Consider the following 27,716-nt stretch of genomic DNA (forward strand, 5'->3'; position numbering starts at 1 on the left):
ACCTTCAGCTCTCAGTAACTAAAACAGGAAAAAAGGGAAAACACAATAAGTGAAGGGCAAAAGCAAAGAATAACTCAAAATGAAATAAACCAAAATTAGCCGCAATCATGCGGCATAAACAAAACTATGCAAAAAGCAAAGAAAGAAAACCTAAACCAAAACAGTTTTCATCAATAAACAAAAAATAATTGACCAAAGATATATCGACACTAGATAACGAAAATAGGAATAAACAAAATAAACTATTAATGAAAAATAACAAAGTAAACAAAATTGTTTAAATTGGTCAAGGAAAGAATAACTAAACAGAGGGAGTTAGCCAGGGGCGGACTGGGAGGAAAAAGTGGCCCGGGGATTAATTGATAGACAGGCCCACTTAATGCGCGGCATGTATCGGCCGGCCGGCGACGAAAGTATGTTACTTAACAAAAAAACCCATGGATTTAATGTTATTTTGGACAATTATTCATATAGTAATCACATTACCTGAGCCCTTGAGTTGCCTAGAGAAAAATAGTTACAGCATATATTTATTCATTTTAATGTTAACAGATCATTGATGCAATAACATTTGGACCCAATTTGCCTGACTTGACCAAGCGGCAAACTGTGGGGTAGAGCCGGGAAGCCAATACGGAAGTGCCACACACTGCAGTTCATATATTGGCCGATAGGCGATGGCTGCAGAAAGGAGTAATTTCCATAGACCCCATGCCCGATTTTACAGCAGAAAAAAACATGCTTCTACCCCTGGCTCCATACATTTTATTATCGCTATAGTTAGATTCCACCTTCATGATTATGGATCTGTGAGTGAATTGTTTTCTAACGTGACCCTTTATATTTATATTAGGTCTTAAAGTTTGTGCATACATTAGGGCGTGGTCACTTTGATTGACAGATACGTGCCTCACTGTCAGCTAACAGCAACTTGTCCAATCTGCTAGGCTACAACCATAGAGGCTACAACGTTAGTTAGTTGTAGTTACTGTACTTGATCCTTTAGCTGTGTTCGTGGTGATCGTGCCTGTTAGGGAATATTGTTACAAATACCAGATCATTAAAATGTCGTGCTGTGCGCTTGAATGTACTAACAGATCTTCCAAGAAGTCTACTTTCAGCTTTTTTCGGTGAGTAAAATGATAATATTATACATGTTAACCCCGTTAGCAGGTGTTTGTGTGCTTGTTAGCTTAGCCTGTTATGTAGCTTATTAGCCAGCTAAGGACGTAACCCTTTATGCATATATACAGTTTAGTTTATGATTCAGCCTTGGGTAAGACTTTTATACTATATGGCTATGACGCCCATAATGCTAAACGGGAGCAAATGTTAAAAGGGGTGGGCCGCCGGAGTCCACGCCGCCGAAGCTAACGGGGCTGCAGGGTGCTAGCTCGCTAGCGCGTCCCGGCGGCCGTAGCTAGCACCCTGGGGCTCCGTTAGCTTCGGCCAGCGGCGGAGTCCGGCGTTATAACTGGAGATCAAGGAATGCATCGTAACGCGGACTTGGTTCGCCTGCAGCCCGCTGTAGTATTAGCTAAATAAATGATGTTGAGCAAGGCTTATTAAGCTGAACACCGCCACAATTATTCTGCTATGTATCGGTACTTATTTTATTTTATTAACGTGTGAATGACAAGCATTAAGAATAATACCAAATAGCTAATTATCTTGCAGATTGTCTCGTTTGATTATGAATGTAACGTTTATATAGTGGAACTACACTGTTTTATCAAAACCAAAGTGCCACGCAGTGACTTGGTATGCATGTATTTCAGCAGGAAATGTGCAACCTAGATGACATTTACCAACACAGACTATATAGAAATATTTGTAAAAGTTGTTCATGCGTTACTAAGTGAATATGGCATTAACCCTCCTGTTGTCTTCGGGTCAAATCTGACCGATTTACTACTTTCATCAATCATGTTTTACATTCGATTGATACTGAGAGCCCTCTCTGAAGAACCAGCACCTTACCGTGGTAGAGAGGTTTGTGTGCCCTGATGAACCTGGGGGCTGTGTTGTCTGGAACCTTGTGTTCCTGGTAGGGTTTCCCATGGCAAATTGGTCTCAGGCAAGGGGCCAGACTAAGATTGGTTCAAAAGACCTCATGAAAGACGATACAAGAAGTGAGGATACCCGGCCCGGAGGAAGCCCGGGGTCCCCTTCTGGAGCCAGGCCCAGAAGGAGGACTCGTCGGCGAGCGTCTGGTGGCCGGGCTTGCCACGGAGCCCGGCCGGGCCCAGCCCGAAAAGGCAACGTGGGCAACACCTCCGCTTCTCCGTCCCGCGGGCCCACCACCTACGGGAAACATCAATGGGGTCGGGTGCGCTGCCAGAAGGGTGGCAGTGAAAGCGGAGGGTCTCGACGGACCAGACCCGGGCGACAGAAGCTGGCTTTGGGGACGTGGAACGTCACCTCTCTGGGGGGGAAGGAGCCGGAGCTTGTGCGGGAGGTGGAGCGTTACCAGTTGGATCTGGTTGGGCTCACCTCTACGCACAGCGTCGGCTCTGGAACCTTACTTCTGGATAGGGGTTGGACTCTATTCTTCTCCGGAGTTGCTCAAGGTGTGAGGCGCCGGGCGGGTGTGGGGATACTCACAAGTCCCCGGTTAGGTGCTTCGTTGTTGGAGTTTACCCCAGTGGACGAGAGGGTCGCCTCCCTACGCCTGCGGGTTATGGGGGGGAAAACTCTGACTGTTGTGTGTGCTTATGCACCCAACAGCAGTTCAGAGTATACGGCCTTCTTGGAGACCCTGGAAAGAGTCCTGTATGGGGCTCCTGAAGGGGACTCTTTAATCTTGCTGGGAGACTTCAACGCACATGTGGGCAATGATGGAGACACTTGGAGGGGCGTGATTGGGAGGAACGGCCCCCCTGATCTGAACCGGAGTGGTGGTTTGTTACTGGACTTCTGTGCTAGTCATGGATTGGCCATAACAAACACCATGTTCGAACATAAGGATGCTCATAAGTGTACGTGGTACCAGAGCACCCTAGGCAGAAGGTCCATGATCGATTTCGTTATCGTATCATCGGACCTGAGGCCGTATGTTTTGGACACTCGGGTAAAGAGAGGGGCGGAGTTGTCAACTGATCACCATCTGGTGGTGAGTTGGGTCGAGTGGCGGGGGAAGCCTCTGGATAGACCTGGTAAGCCCAAACGTGTAGTTCGGGTGAACTGGGAACGTCTGGAGGAGGCCCAAGTTCAGGAGGCCTTCAACTCACACCTCCGGCGGAGCTTTTCGGGCATTCCTGTGGAGGTTGGGGACATTGAACCAGAGTGGTCGGTGTTCAAAGCCTCTATTGCCGAAGCCGCGGCGGGGAGCTGTGGTCTCAAGGTCCTAGGTGCCTCAAGGGGCGGTAACCCTCGAACCTCCTGGTGGACACCGGTGGTCAGGGAAGCCGTCCGACTGAAGAAGGAGGCCTTCAGGGATTTGTTATCCCGGGGGACTCCCGAGGCAGTTGCAAGGTACCGACAGGCCCGAAGGGCAGCAGCCTCATCCGTGGCCGAGGCAAAGCAGCTGGTGTGGGAGAAGTTCGGAGAAGACATGGAGAAGGACTTTCGGGCGGCACCAAAGTTGTTCTGGAAAACTGTCCGACACCTCAGGAGGGGGAAGCAGGGAACCATCCAAGCTGTGTACAGTAAGGATGGGACGTTGTTGACCTCAACTGATGGAGTGTTAGGGCGTTGGAAGGAACACTTTGAGGAACTCCTGAACCCGACAACTCCGCCCTCTATGTTAGAGGCAGAGCTGGAGTATGACGGGGGATCAACACCAATCTCCCGGGGGGAGGTCACTGAGGTCGTCAAACAACTCCACAGTGGCAAAGCCCCGGGGGTGGATGAGATCCGCCCGGAAATGCTGAAGGCTCTGGGTGTTGAGGGACTGTCATGGTTGACACGTCTCATCAACGTTGCGTGGAAGTCGGAAACAGTACCGAAGGAGTGGCAGACCGGGGCGGCGGTTCCCCTATTTAAAAAGGGGGATCAGAGGGTGTGTGCCAATTACAGAGGCATCACACTACTCAGCCTCCCCGGGAAAGTTTACTCTAAGGTACTCGAAAGGAGGGTCAGGCCGATTGTCGAACCTCAGATTGAGGAGGAACAATGCGGATTCCGTCCTGGTCGTGGAACGACGGATCAGCTTTTTACTCTCGCAAGGATCCTGGAGGGGGCCTGGGAGTACGCTTATCCGGTCTACATGTGTTTTGTAGACTTGGAGAAGGCGTATGACCGAGTTCCCAGGGAGTTACTGTGGGAGGTGCTGCGGGAGTATGGGGTGAGGGGGTCTCTACTCAGGGCCATCCAATCTCTGTACTCCCAAAGCGAGAGCTGTGTCCGGGTCCTCGGCAGTAAGTCGGACCCATTTCCGGTGAGGGTTGGCCTCCGCCAGGGCTGCGCTTTGTCACCAATCCTGTTTGTAATATACATGGATCGGATTTCGAGGCGTAGTCATGGGGGAGGGGGTCTGCAGTTCGGTGGACTAAGGATTGCACCACTGCTTTTTGCAGATGATGTGGTTCTAATGGCTTCATCGGTCTGCGACCTTCAGCACTCACTGGATCGGTTCGCAACCGAGTGTGAAGCGGCTGGGATGAGGATCAGCACCTCCAAATCTGAGGCCATGGTTCTCAGCAGGAAACCGATGGACTGTCCACTCCAGGTAGGGAATGAGTCCTTACCCCAAGTGAAGGAGTTCAAGTATCTCGGGGTCTTGTTCTCGAGTGAGGGAACAATGGAGCGTGAGATGGGCCGGAGAATCGGAGCAGCGGGAGCGGTACTGCAGTCGCTTTACCGCACCGTTGTGACGAAAAGGGAGCTGAGCCAGAAGGCAAAGCTCTCGGTCTTCCGGGCCATTTTCGTTCCTACCCTCACCTATGGTCATGAAGGATGGGTCATGACCGAAAGAACGAGATCGCGGATACAAGCGGCCGAGATGGGTTTTCTCCGCAGGGTGGCTGGTGTCTCCCTTAGGGATAAGGTGAGAAGTTCGGTCATCAGGGAGGGACTCGGAGTTGAGCCGCTCCTCCTTCGCGTCGAAAGGAGCCAGTTGAGGTGGTTCGGGCACCTAGTTAGGATGCCACCTGGGCGCCTCCCTAGGGAGGTGTTCCAGGCACGTCCAGCTGGGAAGAGACCAAGGGGTAGACCTAGGACCAGGTGGAGGGATTATATCTCTTCGCTGGCCTGGGAGCGCCTTGGGATCCCCCAGTCAGAGCTGGTTGATGTCGCCAGGGAAAAGAAAGTTTGGGGCTCTCTGCTGGAACTGCTACCCCCGCGACCCGACCACGGATAAGCGGGAGAAGATGGATGGATGGATGGATGATACTGAGAGCATGTTAGCTTAGCTTCTTAGCCTGAGCTAGGACTCGAACGTCACGCTCGTTGGCAGCAGGTCCCGCCCTGTCCCGCCCTGTCCCGCCTCGGCTCCGCCTCTTTGCCCTTATTTGGAGAAGGCGGGAGAAGGCGGGAGTTAGACTCTGACGACACCGTCGAGCCGTTAGTGGCCGACTCCGCCTACTAAGGGCTTCACCGCAACTCTGCAGAATCCTATGGGTGACGTCACGGACCCTACGTCCATTTATATATACAGTCTATGGACTTGACGCATGGAATAAAATGGGCGTAGGAAGCATCCTCAATGTGGGTGAGACAATTTAACAGGGGATGTGGGCAGGTGGTGGACCTCACCTCCTCTAGGGGGGTCCGGGGGCATGCTCCCCCGGGAATTATTTTTTGGAAATGTTGAAGTTAAATGCATCAATCTGGTGCACTTTGAGTGCAAAATTAGGGACTAAATCTATGGATACATCTCTCAACACCCATATGAAACAGAACTGTAAACAGATTTACTTTTTCTTTCAACATTTATTTGAACAGCAAGTGGAGGCAAAAGTGACTGCACCCAAAACAATAAACCTGCTAGCTAACTAGCCTAAACTCAGTAACAGAATGTGAGCAACACGTTCTTCTCCACAGCCGCGCGACATCTGAGTCAGACGTCACTTCCCCCTTTTCTATCCTACAGGTACAGCCACTCCCCCTGAACCCCGTTTCCCTGCCAATCCCCCCCCCCCCCTCCCCTATGCAAGCCCCTCCCTCTGAACCCAGGGCTCGCTACAATACTGTATACACAAACTATACAAAAACGCCTTTACGCTTTGGAGCTTGTTTATCCATCTGTAAGCAACTGCCAGCTAGGTCTCTCAGTCACTCACTCCTGATCGTTCACTGGCAGTGACAGCCGCTACGGGCCTGATGTGTGAAAGTGAAACCATCTGATAGATAGAACATATAGCCTATCAAAACGGCCCAGCCCAGCCCAGTGGGGGGTGGGCCACACCCCTCCAGGGAGTGGCCGGAACACTTACAAATGTGGGCCAGTAGGATTTAGGTAAGCAAAAAAAAAAAGGGAGTGGCCGGAACACTTACAAATGTGGGCCGGTAGGATTTAGGCAAAGAAAAAAGAAAAAGGGAAAAAAATTATAATAATTAAAACTCCCGGTATTCCCAATGGCCAGTCCGCCCCTGGAGTTAGCCCAGCAGTCCAGTCACTAAAATCCCACTAGGGGAGCGGACCTACAGTACAGAGTAGGCCACGCTAAACCAGCCCAACCACAGTATCCAAAAGCGAACAATTGATTTAGCGTCCAGCAGCACAGGATCGGTAGGACAGGTGATGATACTGCAGTAGGCAATGCCAAACCGGACCAGACACGATAGCCAGAAGCAGACAATTAATTAGCACTTAGCAGCACACAGGATCAGCAGTACAGGTTGCGTCAGAAACCCGTCTTTTTCGGTGCAGCAAAACAGCAGCGGTTCTTTAAAGCCTTAGCTTGGCCCTAGATTAATAATAAACGTACAAGTATAATATTAATTAGGGATGCACCGAATATTCGGCCACCGAAAATTATCGGCCGAAAATGGTTAAAAAGGCCTTTTCGGCTTTCGGCCGAAAGGGCCTTACGTTGGTAACCTAACGTGTTGTTGTGATGACATAATAAAGACGCAGCGACCATGCTCGCGGCTGGCTCACAGCCAACATGTCTGCCGCTTGGAGATACTTCACAATATCAGAGAAAGAGGCGCGGATTGCGATTTGCAAAACGTGTTCAGCTGACATTTCTCGAGGGGGTGTAACTGCAAAGACTTTCAGCACTTCGGGATTACTCCACCACTTGAAATCTAAACACACGGACAAATATGCGGAGTATGATGAAATCACCAGCGCACAGAAAAAAAAGTCCTTCCCAGCACCCCGACTCCTTCTGTGGCGGACCTTTTTGAAAAGGTTAAAAAGTTTCCCAGTGATGGTCCTAAGGCAAAGGGCATTACTCGGAAGTTAATGGAATGCATCGCCATGGATGATCAATAATTTATCCAGTTTGCACATTTGTATGCATGCACTTATAGGTGCATTTGTTGTTGTTGAAGGCCTGGCTGTTACAGTCTTTATTTACACTATTTTGTTGTAGGCCTACTGGCCTAGATGTTTATGCAGTTTTAAAGCCCCTTGGCTTTGTTCTGAATGCACTTTGTTGTATTAATCCTACAGAGAAAATAAATGTACAAAAGTGCTGAATAAATGTTTTATGGACCCATAATAGTGATTATTATTTAAGTTAAGTTTTGCCATAATCATGTCTATTTCCATAATCAGGTAGCTGAACAACATTGGTAAAAAATGTATACATTATATATATATATATTTCTATTAATCAATTTCGGCCTTTCGGCATTCGGTTTTCGGTTTTCGGCCAACTGTTTCCTATTTTCGGTATCGGTTTCGGCCAAGAATTTCCCATTCGGTGCACCCCTAATATTAATGTTCAGAAAAGGTGTGGTGAATGGACTGAACAAATCGCCGTACATACCGATCAGGCAGAGAGGAGAGAGTTTCATGCTCTCTACGTTACGGTGTAAGTACCATCATAGATATATATAAACACTAGATGGCTCAAGGGGGAGGCGCCAGCATAGCTCACTGGCGGCCATCTTGCCACAGTCAACAACTACTGCTACAGCTGTTGTAAGGTGAGTGATCTGCACAAAAATACTCTTAACTCGCTGAAATCTTGACTGATTTACAAACGGCATATCACATCATAATGTATCATATTTCCTTATGAGTCAGCTGAGCCGTATCTGGCCATGCAACACTCACAGTGTCACATACTGTATGAAGAAGTATTATTTTAAGCAACACATTAAGTTGACGAAACCCTCGAGACAAATGTAATTCCACTCGTGTTTTAGACGGGGCAGTGATACAGTGGCGAAGCGTGTCTATCACAACTAGACCTTCTGTAAACACACACACACCCCCCGCCGCGGCATTATAATGTCCGTCTTTTCACTGAATTGTCGTCTTGAAAAGGGTACTCGCAACAATTCCGCAACAAACAACTTCATCTTCACCTGTTGCACTTGTCATTTCAACGTTAAAAACAATAAAACAGCATGAATTGCTTCGTCGCATTCATCTAGATCCTCTGTCTCGAGCCAGTTAACTAGCGGGCCTTCTAGAATACCCTGGAACCGAGGGAGACTGAAAGAATACGCCCATTGGCTATGTGACGAAGGTAACTTCGTCACTATGGACTGACGGCTTCGGGCCGGGTAATCTGGCACATGTGGGTTTGCACAGGACAAATGTCACTCAGCACTTTAGTGAACAGTTTGCACTTTATTAGCGGGATTTGCACAGTACAGTTAAACATTGCCTATTTGCACATTTTATACTATTTATTGATGTAGTGTGTATTAAATGATTCAACCATATTCAATTGTGATGTCCATGGGCGTCGCCTGGGGTAGGCATCCGGGGCTTTAGCCCCGGATGTTTTTTCTTTAGCCCCGGACAAATTCTCCCTCAATAATATAATACATTAACCGTACTTTACCTAGAGGATGGCAGAATTGTAATTTCCCGTGTTCAGTGAATGCAACAGAGGCAACCACCAGACCAATCCGAGAGTTGCATGGAAATAAACGTGTTTTATTGGCTGACCTCTCCTCTGTGACAGTGTTTAAACTTTAAACTTTCAGCCGCGGGCGCGGAGTTTCTGAAGATGGACATTAGACATTTTTTAAATAAAAAATACGGCAATTCTCAAGTGGTGGCTCACACAACAACCCCAGAGCCACCACCTGAGCCAGGTGAACAAGGTATGTAAATGTCAGTAAACTTACAAGTTATGTCAACATGTAAGCAAAGCATACATTATAGCTACGTTGACGTTACTTTGAATTGCGGGGGTAAGCTAAACCGTTAGCAAGTAGCTATAGCTAGCCAGATATATTAAATAAACACTTTGTCATAAAATCTAAATGTTGTGTTTTTTAGCGTTACCTGGTGATTTCAAAGAAAGCTCTCTGGGAAATGTTGACTTACTGTCAGTGTTCGACATGAAGCTAGAAGCTACCTTACATTACACAGTTGATCCGGAGTCCTGTCAGTTAAAGTGTTTCATAGTTAGCTTAGCTAAGCATCAACCTAGCACTGAAATATATGGATGTTATGTGACGGTATTTCTGAGGAAAAGTCAGCTGAAATGGTGGCATAGTTGCCACTGCTTTACGTGTCAACAGCATGTTTGAACGTATTTGCAGCAGTAAATGTGGCTGTTTGGCCACTGACGTTGCCATAACAACACCTGAATTTAAATGTGCAACCTCTTTTTGTGACAGATTTTTGCATGAAATTATAATTATTCTGATTGATATTCCTATTGACAGCTAGTTTCTATGTGTACATTATGAGATGGACAGCCAGCTAACAAGCTTTCAGATCAAAGCTAATCCAGTGGGGCTCCTGAAAGGGGGCAAGGGACACTATGCTCCCAAATATTAAGCCTTGACCCCCATCTTAAAATTGATATGATCACAAAATGATCTGCATTGTCGGAGGCCTTTTTTCCTCATTATCATGTCAAATTGTACAGCTTTCCTTAGTTTTGAATGCAGAAAGATGACTATATTAGAGTATTAAGTGAAAATGACTATATTAAAGTATGAAGTGAATATATTAAGTGAATTACTCAAACTGCATTTGTATAGGAATGATTATGTCCTATTGGCAGATAACTACTCTAACAGTGATATCTACAAGAGATGTACATTTAACTATTTTCAATTGGTTAGTATTACATTTTGTGACAGTGTGGTGACAGTCATTTTAATGAAGACAAATTTGTGTATCTTGAAATTCATTTATTTGACAGAGCTGGAAACTGATTGACTTACATACTTGTTTGTGTTACCTACACAGTCATCACAGATGAGCCAAACAGAGTAGAGGATGAAGAAAGGAGAACAGGAGAAAGGGACACACAAGAAGGATAAACAACAGACAAGAACGACAATGGAGACAACAATGAACAGGAACACCAGAACAGACAAGAGTCAATGGGTAACATGACTGATTTAGGGACAGCAGATAGAGGGCCAAGGCAAGTGAGACATCACTGCTTTCCATCCAGCATGTTTGGCCAGCAAAAGAGATAATTTCAACCGCAAACAGCAAGTGATGAGGGATTATTATTTCCTCCTTCCATCCCTTTTTTCTGTTTAATCTGATTACTAACAACTTCTAATAATTTGACATAGTTTATGATTTAATTGGAAAATAAAGTGTTTTTAAATAATAAACCCGTTTCTGATTCTTTGATTTTTGTTGACATATGGGTGTTGAGAGATGTATCCATATCTCTTAATGTTGCTCTCAAAGTGCACAAGATTGATGCTTTTAACTTCAACATTTAAAAAAATTCTTCCTGGGGGACCCCAGAGGAGGTGAGTTCCCTCAAAATAGCACTTTATCTCTGCTTATGTAACTCCGGTGTAGTGTTCCCTCGGCAACAGATCACTCAGAGCTGGTGATTACTTTCCTGCATTTCAATGGACAGCATAAAAGGACACGTGAGCTGGGTTCTGGTGCTCAGATTAGCTATTGATGATCACGTTGATAAATCATATAAAACCAATCACACAAAAACATGTTGCTGTGACTGTGAGCATTAAACAATTAACATTAAACTAAACAAACACAACAGTACGTTATTGTCCTTATAAAATAAAAACATACATTTTGTCCACCGAGATAATACAGGCACCTTACGGCCCGTACACACAGCAGCTTTTGGCGATTTGTCCACCGCTTCCAGCGCGTCTCCGCCCATTGACTTTGAATGGGGATGACGTCACTTTCCCTCGCTTGTCGCCGAACTGCATTGTGGGGGGGCGAGGCGAAGATTTCCAGGATTTTCAGGATGTTCAGGATTCCAAAGTTGAACAATGTTCAACTTTTGAGGCTGAGCTGGAAGCGACAGCCAATCAGATCCGTTTATGCAAATCTGACAGTTCAAGCGCTAGCCAATCAAACCGCGTGCAAGCTGGGAGAACCAGACCCGCAGTTCATTTCTATATTCCACAAAAATGGAGGAGAAGTTAGTTATTGCGGTAGCAAATCACCCGGTTCTTTATGACCAGTCCCTATTTACTTACCGGGATACAAACCGGAGGAACCAGGCATGGAGGGAGGTGGCATAGACAGTGGGTGAAACTGGTAGGTTTTCGCTTGTTTGGGGATTTTATATCCAGTTTACTTCGTTGCTAGTTCAGTGTTTCCCACAGATATGAAATATACTTGGGCGGGTGGTGGCAAGGGGGGGGTGCGCGAAAAAAAAAAAAAGTTTTAACAACATTATTTATTGACTTTTCATTCCGGTATAATCATTTTGCGCAAAGATGGCACTGTTTGTCAGAGCACTTCATCCTTCTGGGATTTCATGAAGAACAGCTCCAACGCCTGTGTGTATGGGAATGCCTCTGGTGCTGGTCCATTAACTGCCAGTGTTTCCCACAGATCTGAAATATACTTTGGGGGGTGGTGGTAGCGGGGGGGGTGCCTCTAGTTTGTGCTCACAAAAGCATTTCACTCTGGGCCCTGCAGGTACAAAACTAAAGAGGGGCTTCCAAATCCGGCAGCACCAACACCTGATCTGCCGGATTTTGAAGCCCCTCTGTAGTTTTTCACCTGCAGGGCCCAGAGTAAAATGCTTTGGTGAGCACAAACTAGAGGGGAACAGCAAGCACCAGTGTGATTTTGGTGACATTGTGACTATCCTGGACAAAGATATAGGGGGGGTTCCAAATCCGGCAGGAGAAATACCTGCTCTGAACATGTTATAGAGAACAGTGCAGATCTTCCCTATTGACACCAGGTTTAACCTAGTCTAAAATAAGGAACATTAATAGTGTGATAGAAAATGAAATGTAATGTAATAGAGGCACAGATATAAGATCAATAATCAACTTTATTTTAGGGCACCTTTCAAAGCATTCAATGTCACTTTAAAATACAATTAAAAAAAATAGTGGCATTACAATACAAACATGTGTTGAGTAGGAATATATAACAATGATATTCAAAGGAGCAATTCAAGTGAGTGAAGCCAGTTTGAACACATTATCTTTTAGGCTTGATTGAAAATAACACAGTGTCTGACATGATCATATATGTGATATCATTACTGTTATATCATTGCTTACTATTCGTGGTTATCAGACACTTAAACAACAGAGAAGGTTTTAAGAAATAGGACTATACTGACAAATCACATATTATCCCGTCATTGTCTGTTCTGTAGGAAGGAGGAATATAACAGAGTGGGACTGCACTCAAAAACGTAAGTGTATTCCAATACGAAGATTGTGACAGATCTGAAAAACGTGTCCTTAAAACGAGCCTCCTCGCAATTGTATGCACATTATTTATTCAGCCGTTTGCTGTTTAATCTGAGATATCACTCAAAAGAGAGAAAAAAGCTTAGAAAAGGGTGAAAAAAGCTTAGAAAACAGCGAACGCTCAATACAGGCGATGACGTCACCTTTGCGCGTCCCCGCGAACAGGGCTTCAATCCACGGCAAGGCTTCAACCTACGGCATAACACCGGTCTTAGTTACTAGCTTCGTCCCAGCATGTTGTTTTTGCAGATGTTTTAAGAGATTTGAATGACTGGTTTGGGCAGTAGATAGGATCTTTGACCCGCCAGGACACAACTTACATTTAACAGAAACTTTATTTTCTTTGTGCTCGACAAAAGTGAAATAGTGAGAATATCTCCAGGTGGAGAAACTAGACTTGAGCTCCGCCGCCGCCATGATAGTCTTGTTAGTAAACAACACAAACACGCCCACAGCCCGTCTCCGCATGTGACACAGGAAGTATCTAAGTACATTTACTCAAGTACTGTACTTAAGTACAGTTCTCATCTCTGTTCGCCTGGCTGTTGACTATATAAAAAAACTAACGCAGTAACGGAGTAACGCACCATGTAGTAACGGTAACTGAGTTACTGAATTTAAAAAGTAATGCGTTAGAGTACTAGTTACTGCCAAAAATAACGGCGTTACAGTAACGCGTTAGTCCCAACACTGGTAAAGGTCATGATATAAGGTGCATTAATGGTACAAGTTACTCCTATAACAGTCAACATCATAACACTCACCTCCGCCTGCTCTCCCGTCTCCGGTCCCAGAGTCCGTCATCGTAAAGGGTCCCCGGGGAAACAGCGGATCCTTTTTATCGTTCCGGATGGGGTTAAAGGAGCAGGTTGGAGGCAGGGGTGATTTGTTATCATGTACATTTGGCTTGTTAGTTTATAACGGTTTTTCTTTTCATACAGTAATTAAATATAATGTAAGTAAAGGATGTTTGTCATTCCCCACTAAATGTTTATTGTGAATAACTACGGTCCTTATCTGAGCTGACCATCTCTGCACATGCCACCCCTTTTGGATGGTACGGTCCAATGGGTGGGGCTATAAAGAGTGGCATGTTGGGCTCATTTGGGGGAAAATAGTGTGGGAGACAGTCATTGGGAGATATTGATGTGGTCAACCATGTACAAAAGATGAATAAATACCCACACCGGGTTGTATCAAGACGCTCTGCCTCTGTCTCCTTACTTGGTCGGGCCGCTCACTTGTCAGCCTCACAAGTGGTGTCAGAAGTGGGATTTACCAAGTAAGGAGTTGGAAATGCCGAGAGGGGAAAAAAACGACCAAATGGAGGTGCCCGATGACGGGGTGGCTAGGCATGGAGTTGACCAGGGGGCCACGGCTGGTGAACCAAGGGACAGGTTTGAGGAACTGTCTGAGATGATGAAAGTACTCATGCAGTCTCAGAAGCAGCAGGAGACGAACTGGCAAAGGCTTCAAGCCCAGGTATCTGAGATGAGAGCGGGGCCGCCAACAGAGCAAGGCAGTGATGAGGAGCGGCCCAGAAGAAGAGGGGACTTTGGTGATGATCTGGAGCAGACGTCTTCATCCAGGCGAAGGTCGCCAAGATGTCAGAGAGAACAACCGCTTCACCGCGAGCCAAAGTTGTGGCCACTGGTTCCTCACCACCTTCGAACGCATGGCCCAGGTCTGTCGTTGGGACCAAGAAGAGTGGGCTGTCCGATTGGTTCCCCTGCTGACTGGTAAAGCACGCAGTGCGTACGTGCTAATGGACATTAGAGACTCTGAGGACTACGAGCAAGTCAAAGCAGCAATCCTGGCCAAATACGAGATCACCGCTGACACCTATAGATGGAGGTTTCGTGCCCTCGACATCCAACAGGACGAGACCCCACGTGAGCTGTACGTCCGACTGAAGGACCTCTTCTGCAAGTGGGTTAGGTTTGAGACGTCCAGCATCAAAGACATTTGTGAGATGCTTATCCTTGAACAGTTCTTCCCTATGGTAAACCCAGAGATGGAAGTTTGGATCCGGGAACATGATCCTAAGTCTGCGGAGGAAGCGTCCCGCCTCGCTGAAGTATTTCATTCAGCAAGGAAAGAAAGCAAAAGTAATGCTTATGGGGGTGAAAAGGGTAGTGATTACACCTATGGTAGCAATAGCAGCGGCAAGCAAACCACGCCAAGTTGAATGACCTATGCTAAGAGGCAAGTTCAGCCAGAAGTAAGGTGCTACCAATGTAATGAGTTTGGCCACACACGACCCACATGCCCAGTGGCTAGGCAGAGTAAGCCCTCTCTTCTTTGCACTGTTCCCAGACCCACCAGGCAACCAGTAGTTAGGCAGGAAAAAGCACTTATAGTTCCGGTACTCATCAATGGTCAGCGTGAGGAAGCACTGGTGGATAGTGGCAGTTTCCAGACAGTTGTGAGGTCAAGTCTTGTTGGCAAGGATCAGTGGGCCCCTGATAAAGCTACCATCAGTTGCATCCACGGATATGAAAAGCCTTACCCCACCGCCGAGGTCTTTTTGACTGTCGAGGGGCAGACTTTCCTTCTTCCTGTGGCACTAGCACCCAAGCTGGCTTATTCAGTCATTTTAGGCCTGGATGTTCCAACGTTGCTATATCTTGTGCAAGAACAGCCATCACCAAGTTCCCTATCAGCTCCTCCACCAGTCATTCCCTTAGATCCCCAGAGTGTAGAAGTGCCCGGGAAGCCCGATGCATTCAATGGGGAGTTCAAGGTAAACTCAGAAACCCAGATCAGGATGTGTAATGTCACTACAAGGGCGCAGACGGCAAAGGCGACCCTTGGTGAGCTACCATTTTATAATTCTGAGCTAAAGGCAGGTACAAACAAGCAGCGCCTGTCCAAAGCGCAGAAACGCAGGGACACATTTTTGGCGGCCCCTAAGGAAAGCATTGAGCTCCCTGTACCTAGTCACCCGCTAGACATTCAGATTCCCCCCGATGTAGGTGAGCTGCAGAGGAAGGACCCTTCCCTTACACCGTGGTTTGAGAAAGTGTCAGAGGTTGATGGTGTAAAATCAGCAGATGCAGGATTTAAGGAGGATGCTACTTACCTCATTAAACAGGGTATTATGTACCGTCGTCAGGGTGAGATTGAAGCATTAGCTTTACCCCAGTTACTCAGAAACACGGTAATGAAACTCGGCCACTCAGTTCCTTGGGCAGGGCACATGGCATTTAATAAAACACTGCGTAGAGTGGGTCGTCGTTTTGCCTGGCCAGGCCTGTACACCCAGCTGTCCCAGTTTTGCCAGGCCTGTGAGACCTGCCAGATCACATCTAGGCAAAGGGTAGCTAAAGCCCTGTTACAGCCCTTGCCCCTCATTGAAACCCCGTTTGAAAGAATATGTATGGATGTTGTTGGGCCTTTAGAGAGAAGTGCATCGGGTAACCGCTACATACTGGTATTTTGTGACTATGCTACCCGCTACCCCGAAGTGTTTCCCTTGCGATCTGTTAAAGCCAAGTATGTGGCGAATTGCCTACTACAGTTGTTCTCTAGGGTAAGCACAGCCAGAGAGATACTGACTGCAGCACAAACTTCCTCTCCAAGTTACTGGAGCAGGTGTATCAACTTCTAGGAGTAAAGGGAATTAAGACCACCCCTTATCATCCCCAAACGGACGGGCTTGTCGAGCGATACAACCAGACCTCGAAGAGCATGCTGCGCAAGTTTGTTTCAGAGACAGGTTCCAACTGGGACCAGTGGTTGCCATACCTCCTCTTCGCCTACCGGGAGGTGCCACAATCCTCAACCGGGTTCTCACCTTTTGAACTGTTGTATGGACGTGAGGTGAGAGGTCCCCTGGATTTGCTTAAAGACCACTGGGAGAATCCGAAGCCTGCTGGTGAAAACATTGTATCCTACGTGGTCAAGATGAGGGAACGGTTGGAGAAAATGGCAGCCCTGGCCAATGGGAACCTGATGAATGCACAAAAGACTCAGAAAACCTGGTATGACCAGAAGGCCAGAGAAAGAGTGTTTCAACCTGGTCAGAAGGTGCTGTTGCTGTTACCTTCCAGTGAGAGCAAGCTGCTGGCGAGATGGCAGGGCCCATATGAGGTCACCAGACAGGTCGGAACAGTCAACTATGAAATCCATATGCCGGACAGAACCAAGAAGCACCAGACGTTTCATATCAACCTGTTAAAAGGATTCCAAGATCCACCAGACACCGTGTCGCAACACTTTTTCATACAGCCAGTGGAGGAAGAGGAGGTGGAGGAGCAGTTTTTCCCCACGGACCTACCTGAACCAGGTCTATTGGATGTAACACATCTCCCATCGGTCCAGCAAGAGGAAATCAACGATCTATTGGATCCAGAGCTTTTCACAGAGCAGCCTGGTTTCACCAATCTGGTCCAGCACAACATCTACCTCAAGGAGACTGCTCCCAGCCGAAAGAAAAGCTACCGTATCCCTGAGCGGTTGGTGCTGGCCCTGAAGAAGGAGATAAAGCTGATGTTAGAGCTGGGGATCATCGAAGTGTCAACCAGTGAGTGGTGCAGTCCAGTAGTGCTTGTACCAAAGAAAGACGGCTCCTTACGCTTTTGCATTGACTTCAGATATCTTAACAGCATCTCAAAGTTTGACCCATACCCCATGCCAAGAATCGACGAGTTGTTAGAGAGGGTGGGACGAGCAAAGTTCATCACCACATTGGACCTCACCAAGGGCTACTGGCAGGTGGTACTGGCACCTGAGGCCAAGCTGCTGACGGCCTTTACTACCCCGTTTGGACTGTTCCAGTTCCCGGTAATGCCCTTTGGACTGCATGGTGCCCCTGCGACCTTCCAGAGGCTCATGGACCAAGTACTGCGGGAGTTTGCAACATTTTCCGCAGCTTACTTGGACGATGTTGTGATCTTCAGCCGAACATGGGAAGAACACAGGGATCAACTACAACAGGTCCTCCATGCGATCCAAGCTGCTGGACTGACCATAAACCCCCGTAAATGCACCTTTGCCAAGGAAGAGGCGGAGTACCTGGGCTACGTCATTGGGGGAGGTGTCTTCCGCCCACAGCTGAGTAAGATCGAAGCGATTACCTCCTACCCCGTGCCAACCACAAAGAAGAAGGTAAAGTCCTTCTTGGGGTTAGTCAATTGGTATCGGAAGTTCATCCCTCAGCTGTCAGAAAGAGCAGTTGTGTTGACCAACCTCACCAAGGCCTCGGTGCCAGCCAAAGTCCGCTGGAACGAGGACTGTGACAGAGCTTTCAAGGACCTGAAGCAAGCCATTACCACTGAGTCAGTCCTTCACTCACCAGACTTTAATCAGCTATTCACCGTTCAGACAGATGCCTCAGGGGTAGGCCTTGGAGCGGTATTGCTGCAGGAAGTGGATGGGGAGCTGAAACCGGTGGTTTTCCTCAGTCGGAAGCTGTTGGACAGGGAGACAAGGTACTCAACCATTGAAAAGGAGTGCCTGGCGATGAAGTGGGCCATCGACTCCCTGAGGTACTACCTTCTCGGACGGCAGTTCATACTAGAGACCGACCATCGTGCACTTCAATGGCTTCACAAGATGAAGGACGCAAACATGCGTATCGCGGGGTGGTACCTTGCCTTGCAGCCGTATAACTTTACAGTCAGGTACCGGCCGGGGAAGTCAAACCTGGTAGCTGACTGGTTGTCCCGAAGCCAAAACGGTTAGGACACTGTGCTTCCTGGGGAGAGGGGGAAGGAAATGTGACGAAGGTAACTTCGTCACTATGGACTGACGGCTTCGGGCCGGGTAATCTTGCACATGTGGGTTTGCACAGGACAAATGTCACTCAGCACTTTAGTGAACAGTTTGCACTTTATTAGCGGGATTTGCACAGTACAGTTAAACATTGCCTATTTGCACATTTTATACTATTTATTGATGTAGTGTGTATTAAATGATTCAACCATATTAAATTGTGATGTCGTCTGGCAGACACTGGTCAGGCTCTCGGCTCCACCTGGAAAGAAAGGGGAGTTATAGCGAGAGCGCCAAAAGTGTTGGTTTGTGTAGATTGACAGCGGTTGAGATTATGTGCAAAGGATATGTTTAGCGTGTAAAGGTCATGATATAAGGTGCATTAATGGTACAAGTTACTCCTATAACAGTCAACATCATAACACTCACCTCCGCCTGCTCTCCCGTCTCCGGTCCCAAGGTCCGTCATCGTAAAGGGTCCCCGGGGAAACAGCAGATCCTTTGTATCGTTCCGGATGGGGTTAAAGGAGCAGGTTGGAGGCAGGGGTGATTTGTTATCATGTACATTTGGCTTGTTAGTTTATAACGGTTTTTCTTTTCATACAGTAATTAAATATAATGTAAGTAAAGGATGTTTGTCATTCTCCACTAAATGTTTATTGTGAATAACTACGGTCCTTATCTGAGCTGACCATCTCTGCACATGCCACCCCTTTTGGATGGTACGGTCCAATGGGTGGGGCTATACAGGGTGGCATGTTGGGCTCATTTGGGGGAAAATAGTGTGGGAGACAGTCATTGGGGGATATTGATGTGGTAAACCATGTACAAAAGATGAATTAATACCCACACCGGGTTGTATCAAGACGTTAGGGTTAACCCTAACTCTAACCTAATGGGCTGACGATGCATAAATTATTTTTGAAAGTGTAATACAATTACAGGCCCATATCAAACCTCCCATTTATAGGTAAAATCATTGAAAAAGTTGTTTTTCAACAGTTGAGTAATTTCTTGCATTTAAATAACTGTTTTGATGTGTTCCAGTCAGGCTTTCGTCCAAACCACATCACTGAGACTGCTCTTGTAAAGGTCTTTAATGACATCCACTTAAACACAGACAGTGGCAGAACTTCAGTGTTAGTATTATTAGATCTCAGTGCTGCGTTTGACACTGTTGACCACAACATATTACTAAACCGACTGGAGAACTGGGTGGGACTTTCGGAAACAGTTCTAAATTGGTTTGAATCCTACTTAAAGAACAGAAACAACTTTGTTTCTATAGGTAAATACACATCTGAGTTGACAAATATGACATCTTTAACGTCTATATGCTACCACTGGCTCAGATAATGAAAAACAACAAAATAAGTTACCATAGCTATGCAGATGACACACACATTTACGTAACAATTTCACCAGAAGACTATGCTCCAATTCAAACACTGAGTAAGTGAATTGAACAAATCAATGACTGGATGTGTCAGAACTTTCTCCAATTAAACAAAGATAAAACTGAGGTAATGGTTTTTGGAGCGAAGGCAGAACGTATAAAAGTTAGCACTGAGCTTCAGTCTGCAATGTTCAAAACAACAGATAAAGCCAGAAATCTAGGTGTAGTCATGGACTCTGACCTGAGTTTCAACAGTCACATTAAAACTGTTACTAAATCAGCCTACTATCACCTAAAGAATATATCTAGGATTAAAAGACTAATGTCACAGCAGGATTTGGAAAAACTTGTCCATGCTTTTATCTTCAGTAGACTCGACTACTGTAATGGTGTCTTCACAGGTCTCACTAAAAAATCTATTAGGAAGCTGCAGCTGATTCAGAACGCTGCTGCTCGAGTCCTCACTAACACTAAGAAAGTGGATCACATCACTCCTGTTCTGAAGTCTTTACACTGGCTTCCTGTGTGTCAAAGAATAGATTTCAAAATACTGCTGCTGGTTTATAAAGCTTTGAATGGTTTAGGCCCAAAATACATTTCTGACCTCCTGCTAAATTATGAACCATCCAGATCTCTCAGGTCTTCAGGGACTGGTCAGCTTTCTGTCCCCAGAGTCAGAACTAAACATGGTAAAGCAGCGTTCAGTTATTATGCTCCAAATATCTGGAACAAACTCCCAGAAACCTGCAGGTCCGCTGCAACTCTGACTACTTTTAAATCCAGACTGAAGACTTTTCTTTTTGTCGCTGCTTTTAATTGAACTATTCATATCTTAGACTGCACTGTAACTTTTATCCTTGTACTTTTTCTTTTAATGTTTAATTGAACTATTCATATCTTAAACTGCACTGTAACTTTTATCCATGTATTTTTTTCTTTTAATGTTTATTTTATTAGCTTTTCTTTTTAATGACTAATTTTAAATGCCATTTTCTTAATGTCTTTCATTTTTTGTAAAGCACTTTGAATTGCCTTGTGTTGAAAAGTGCTATATAAATAAACTTGCCTTGCCTTGCCTTGCCTAATACATAATAATCAGTTGATTGTTACTATTAATGATCTGGACATGCAGAAGAGGCTAAAATGATCACAACATTGTCAACATTCATTTTCCACGTCTCTCTCCTTTCCATAACCTGCACCCTCTCTTCCATCTTCTTGAGTCTCTCTGTCTTCTTCCTGTTCTTTACTCTCTCTGTCCTCTACTCTCTCTCTTTGTTCAATCTTTCCCTCATTGTTCACTTTTTGCTCCTCCTCACTTGTCACTCCTGCCAGTGAATTAAAAGCAATTCAGCCATTTAGTTCATTTCACTTGATTGTTTGAATTATCTTTTTCATTTAAATCTGTTTTGTTTGATTCTCAAAAGAGAACAAAGATGTAAGCAAATTGTGTTTTATACAATTGTATGTTATTATGACATAACTGCAATAGATGTATGTTGTTTTAAAATTATGCCTATTGTAAATGAAGACTATTGTTATAGATACATAGATAGATAAATAGATGGGGTTATTAAGCCTACATTATTTTTGTGTGACTATACCTGCAGTTTAAGAAACGCTTGATTTGATCAAAAGTTAGTCAAACAAAAACTTAACTTAACTTAATGGTAGTCAAACGTAAAACCAGAATATCAATAATATCAAACCTGTCAGCGTATTACCTATTTTTCTCCACACTTTTTCCCGGATTCATCTGTCACTCTGCTGGCTGTCTGTGTGACTGACGGAAGAGACTGTGTGGTCGCCGATCAGCCAAGTAGATTTGAAGAAAATAAAGAAAGGGGAAACCCGCAAATCTCTCTCTCTCTCTCTCTCTCTCTCTCTCTCTCTCTCTCTCTCTCTCTCTCTCTCTCTCTCAGCTCCGAGCTAGCACCAAATGCTAACAACAACCCCAGTAAAAAAAATAATAATAATAAACACATTTAAAAAGTGGGGGGGGACATGTCCCCCCTGTCCCCAGTGGAAATTACGCCCATGTGTGAAGCACTAAATGGTCTTAGAAAAATATCGACTCTATGTTTGTAGTTATCTACTAAACTACAGCATACAAATACAGAGAGTAATGTAGGCCTGTTATACTGAGTGATATTTTACACATTGCTCTGCTTTCTGCACGGACCTCACAGCTGTTCTCACTGTAAACATCGCATCGCGATGAAAGCATACTAAAATAATATCCAGGGGATGCATGCAGAGCTGTCATTGGCTGAGATAAATCCGGCCGTGCGTCACGCCTCCACCGTTCCCGGAAATGCATCCGTGGAGGAGCCGTGGAGGATGCATCAGTGTATCCTCGGTTATAGCTCCTCCAGAGAGCCTCCTCGATGCTCGGTCTTCGTTGTGCATTTAGAGAAATTAGATGTCCTTCAACATGGCACGCTGAAATCCATTTCCTGAGAGGCTTCTCAATTCTTAAATGTCCTGCGTGTGGTAGGCCTACAGTGCGTAGATGCGGCGGACAGACATAAAATTGTCTGGCTTCGCTGCAGAGCTGGAGATTGGAGGTGAACAGCAGATCATAAAGACTCGAAAAATATAGCCTGGCTCTGGCACCTGTGAAACTAACAGTTTGCTTTTGCTGCTTAGACATAAACATAGAAACGTTCCCACAAATCAAGATCAAAGTTGAAATAATTGTAACTCTAAGCGCAGCACTCTGACGCAGTACAGTTTGGTGCAAATCAACAGCACAGCCAGAGCAGTGTATCTGATCATGTGAAAACAGTGTTTGAGATTGAACCTCTCTTGAAGGGACAGCAAATCATTTTTACATTGCTGTGTTGATACACATATAACAAACATATGAGATGCAAGGTGTTAATAAGTGAATTTTAGAGGTCTCAGCGGGTGTATTTCTGAAGTTTGGAGAGATCATTGGCTAGCAGTTTCTTCCTGTTTGTATTATTGTGCTAAGCTAGGTCTATTGCATGGAAGTTGAATCTTGTAATTCTTCTCTTTAGTGTATTTCCCCTAAATATTTTTGACATTTTTCATGTCACATTATGACGTGCTATAAAAAGTTTGCAGAGAAACTAGCTCTGACAGGACCTGACATACTCCTATGTGAGCTCACCCGCTGAGGTTGAATCGCTGTGGGATCAGAACGTGAATCCGTCTCTGCCGGTCCTTCTTACGAACACTCTCATAACATAAGAGGGCAGCTTCTGCAGCGCCCCAGTCAGGTGGTAGTTATTTTGCTTTTCTAAAGCAAGGCAAGTTTATTTATATAGCACCTTTCAACACAAGACAAAGTGCTTTACAAAAATGAAAGACATTAAGAGCATTACGAAACATATTACATTTTATTTTATTTAAAGGAAGGCTCCAGTCATTAGATAGTTAATAAAAACTTCAGTATTTAGTGAAACATTATGTTTAAACCATACCCTGAAGAAATCAGCGATATTCCCCAGTAAATAATGATTTTATAGCTCTTTTTTTCAAAAACCTGTATATTCCGTCAGGCAGCTGCCATTTTGGCCATTTTCAGTAGTCACATGATCCGAAAAACTAGGTCGTGACGTCATCTATGCGTTCACTTTGTAAACACACGACGAAAACATGGCGGAGTATTTGAGAGGGGTCTGCCTGCAGACCCCTCTCTCAGGACAGTTCCGGTGCAGACCTCCACTCTCAGGACACCTCCACTCTCAGGACAGGAAGTGCACGCTAAGAATTCCAAAATAAAATCATCACTATCAGTACAGTGCCACTTTCCAAACAGGAAATGCATGCAAATACAAAATAAAATCGGATCTTGACGGATCGTGATTCGTGACACTTATTATATACATATGTATATATCTATATATATATAGATATATACGGACACCTTGTATTGTTGTTACTATCAGTAAAGCCGCAGCGCCACTTTCCGAACAGGAAATGCACGCAAATACAAAATAAAATCGTACTGATACTTATTTATATAGATATATATTTATTTATATATATAAATATGACATCTTGTATTTTAGTTACACCCGCTAGACAACAGTGGAAGGTTCAAGAAACAACCGTGTTTGCCGAGTGCACCGCAGCGGAGGTGGGGAGGTTCCAGCTGGGAACCTTCACCCCGTGGGACCCCTGTACGGTGCGTCTTGGTCACGCTTCATATCGGCCGGCCCGGGAAGGAAGAGGGGGGCTGGACACAGGCCGTGGGGGGGGGGGGGGCAATGTCCCCGGTAGAAACCGGGTGAAATAGCCAAACAAATCATAAAACCGGGGAAAAGTGAAAAAAAGTGTCCGAAAATAGACACTCGTGAGGCGGGCAGAGTCCCCTGTCAACTCCCGTTACATTCCTCCATGGTGTCATTTGAGCGAAAAACTTTTACAAGAACCAGGCTGGGGGGGTCAAAAGTGCACGGTGGGCGGACTCATCACCTCCGTGATGAGTCTCCATTGTGATTTGAAAACTTCCATCAAACGAGTCCTTCGGTGGGCAGGAAAAAAAATGCCTCAGAATCGTCACTTCCTGTACTGACAGTGGAGGTGTCCTGAGAGTAGAGGTCTGCACCGGAACTGTCCTGAGAGTGGAGGTCTGCAGGCAGGCTCCCATGGAGTATTTGAGTTCGCACTCGTCAGCCGAGGAAGAAGTTTAGAAAAATAAAGTCCAGGCGGACTCACCTCTGGGTAATTTGGGAACCATCAGTTCCATTTGACCTTTTTCACTGTAAAAATCATTTGATTACTTTGAATTATCACTATAGGTATTCATTCCATCCAAATACAACTATAAAAAAAATAAAAAACCTACTCTGTTATCCTCTTAGGCCCCACGGACCCGGTTCCGGGGCCAAAATCGCGTCATTTGCAGGAAACAACGTCTAATGAACCTTAATATTTAATAAACTATGAATATTTTATATCCATATAACTAATTTAACTGATCTTTTTCATTTTTTTCTTCAAAAAAAACACACAATGCTAACAGTGAGCCTCTGAATTAGCCCCGAGCGAAAAATGCTAACCTATTACTGCACCGAAAATCACTCCTAGCTCCCTTATTACTTATCCTAGCTGCACATCCAACACATCGTTTATGATCGTAAAGACACAGAATCTAACGGTGCTCACCTCAACACTGAAAGATACAAACTCGCAAGGTTATCAACAAAAACGTACATCAAAACAAGTGGCGCTAGGTACTAACATGCGCTAGGCTAACATGGCTTACCTTCGTCTTTGTCTGGTCTAAACTGGTCTTCAATGGCATTACAACGATAACAATGATGATGTAGTTAATCCATAGGTTAATATCCAATGTGACTGTGTCCCCTTTGAAATGTTCTGATAATCTATAAGCAATAAAACTGCAATTCCGTTATCTGCTGTCCGCTCTGTGCTCCGTGCGCTCTGGGTCCTGCAATTCCTGCTTCCTTACGTAGTAAACAATAAGTAAAGTCTGCTGAGTAATGTGCTTACGCTGGCTGGCATTGGCAGTGCACTGCATCCCCATTAAGTAATGGTTGATTAATAAATCCCATTTTATGTTTCATCATACTCTCAGAGTAGTCGTCCGGAAACTTGAAATGTTCGCTGCATACATGCGCCTGTGGATCTTTCGGTTCGGGCCGAGCACATTTCGCTAGCCACTGCCTCCGAACGTACTTCCTACGCTTACCCGTTGGCAATAGATGGAACCGAGCATTCCGTGGATTGTTCCTATCCGAATTGTGGCAATGTTTCGCGATACAATGAGGCATATTTCAATAGAATTGTGAGAGTAACTAGAGTAAACAACATGAACAAAGCACATACGTCAATTTGTCCTCGACACCAAACGCATAGTTCACGTCACTTCCGGTAAAATAAGTCATGTGACTCGTCAAAATGGCGCCGCCCACAGGGTTGATGTTATTTCGGTAATTAATCAGCTTAAAATCACTGATAACGTCATCGGATTACAAAAAAAAAAAAGGACTGGCAGAGACTCGTCTGTTTTATCGGATGATAATTATTTAAAAATGCGTGTCATGAGGATTGCCTCCCTTTAAAAATACTGAGGCAAAGCAAAAGCAAAGATAATAAAACATGAATAACAAAGGTTTAGGTCTGACAATCATTTCTAACTTTTTAGCAGAAATAGTTTTCTATGACCTCACTTTCTTTCTACCTAGTGAGATCTATCCGCTTCTACTCATATTACTGATATAATGGTTAAAAAAACAAAGTGTAAACATCAGCAATGAGAAAAAAGTAACACTAAAGCAATATGCTTTCCCTCACTTTCCACCTACAACATTAAGTATACATGTTGACAGTGCAGAGGCATTAAGGGTTGCACTCACCTGAAGAGACGATGACAGTCAGCAGCTCGGGGGTCATCGCAGGAATCCTTCTGAGCTGTTACATGAATCTGTATACTCTAACTTTCAGACAAACTGTCATTCGCTTTTGACTGAGAGGAAAACAGTCTTTGGTGCTCCCCACAAAAAGTTGGAAACTAAGACACAGACTTGGTATAAATAAGAATGAACCAGGGGATAAATATTAACACCCTGAAGAGAGGAGGCGGGGAGTTTACTTATCTCAAACTGCCCTCATGTTGTAGTAAAAATAAAAGTTACTCTTGTGCAAACTCTAGTGGAAGTTAAGGGAGACTGAACCAAACTGTTTCGAAATAATAAAGCACAACACATCTCTGACATCATTTCTATCATTGCCAACCTAAGATCTTAGTCTGTTTTGTGAAAAGTGCTGCGGGATCCTCAGCCTCCCTGTAATAATGAATAATTGCACATTTGTTATGTCTGATTTAGTGTAACAAAAAAAACGTTGTGAATATGTATTATTTTAGATGTGTTACTGATGTGTATGTAAATATCTACTCTGTAATAATTTAAATGTTGCCTTTTTGATAAACCAAAACATGCTCACTCTCCTCAGCCACCCCTCCTCACTCCATTCTCGTCGTCCTTCTCTTTCTCATCCTCCTCTTCCTCGTCCTCCCATTGTCCTTCTCCCCATCCCCCTCCTCCTATCCTCCCTGTCAAACTTCACTTCCTTTCCTTCCCTCAGCCTCACCCTCTCTCCAGCAGCACCACCTCCCCCACCTTTCTGTTGTATTCCGCGATCACGACATGCCTTTTAAATGTTAAGTGATGAGAGAGAGTGATTCAGAAGAGAATGAGAGAGAGGGGGGGAGAGAGAGAGAGGGAGAGTCTTATCCCCCTCGCGAGCTGCTCGGCTGCAGAGCTCGCGGAGGACAGGATGGAGCGGATGGAGTCCATGGAGCCGATCTCTGCGCACTACACCACAGATTACCCGGAGATCCATCCTGATAGCGGGTTCGAGTCCAGAGAGAGCTGTGACATCCAGGCGAAGACCCCCCCGCCCACCACATATGATGAGGAACTGGTGCACAAGGTAGGCTATGGGAAATATAATATTGTATTTGATTCTTAGACTGCGTCTCCTATTATTTGTCCATGTCGTACTGGCATTTATGACGTGTATTCAGTAGCTGCAAACTTCCTCCTATCAGTCCTGCTCTCTCTCTTTCTGTACCATCTTCGACATGCTCTATCTTCCCATGCACCCCCACTGGACCTCATTATCACTGAGACTGATTATTTTAGTGTTATTTAAATGTACTCTGTGTTATATACTACCCACTTCCATTTTGAAATGTGCAATTAGATGGAGTAAGAGTGACTGCAGTAGAGGGATGAAAACAACAACAACAACAATAATAATAATAATAATAATAATAAGCGTGTGTGTGTCCACAGGCACGTCTCAGCCTAGATTTAGCTGCTTAAGGATAACTTTTTCCCTTTAATTCTTG

General features: G+C 45.1%; 1 protein-coding gene across 2 annotated transcripts in view; it reads left to right on the forward strand.

The window, feature by feature from the left end:
* The first annotated feature begins 26,921 nt into the window (after positions 1 to 26,921).
* LOC117533404 (ras-related protein Rab-37-like) overlaps positions 26,922 to 27,716 on the forward strand; it is a 66,989-nt gene continuing 66,194 nt past the window's right edge. Inside the window, exon 1 of one of the 2 annotated variants that reach the window (XM_034197111.1) lies at positions 26,922 to 27,295. In XM_034197111.1, the coding sequence (XP_034053002.1) occupies positions 27,056 to 27,295 (240 nt within the window). In that variant the 5' untranslated portion in view covers positions 26,922 to 27,055. The remainder of the gene's footprint in view (positions 27,296 to 27,716) is intronic. The other variant, XM_034197113.1, reaches the window with a different exon arrangement.

This window comes from Gymnodraco acuticeps, unplaced genomic scaffold, assembly GCF_902827175.1.
Source record: "Gymnodraco acuticeps unplaced genomic scaffold, fGymAcu1.1, whole genome shotgun sequence".
NCBI lineage: Eukaryota > Metazoa > Chordata > Actinopteri > Perciformes > Bathydraconidae > Gymnodraco > Gymnodraco acuticeps.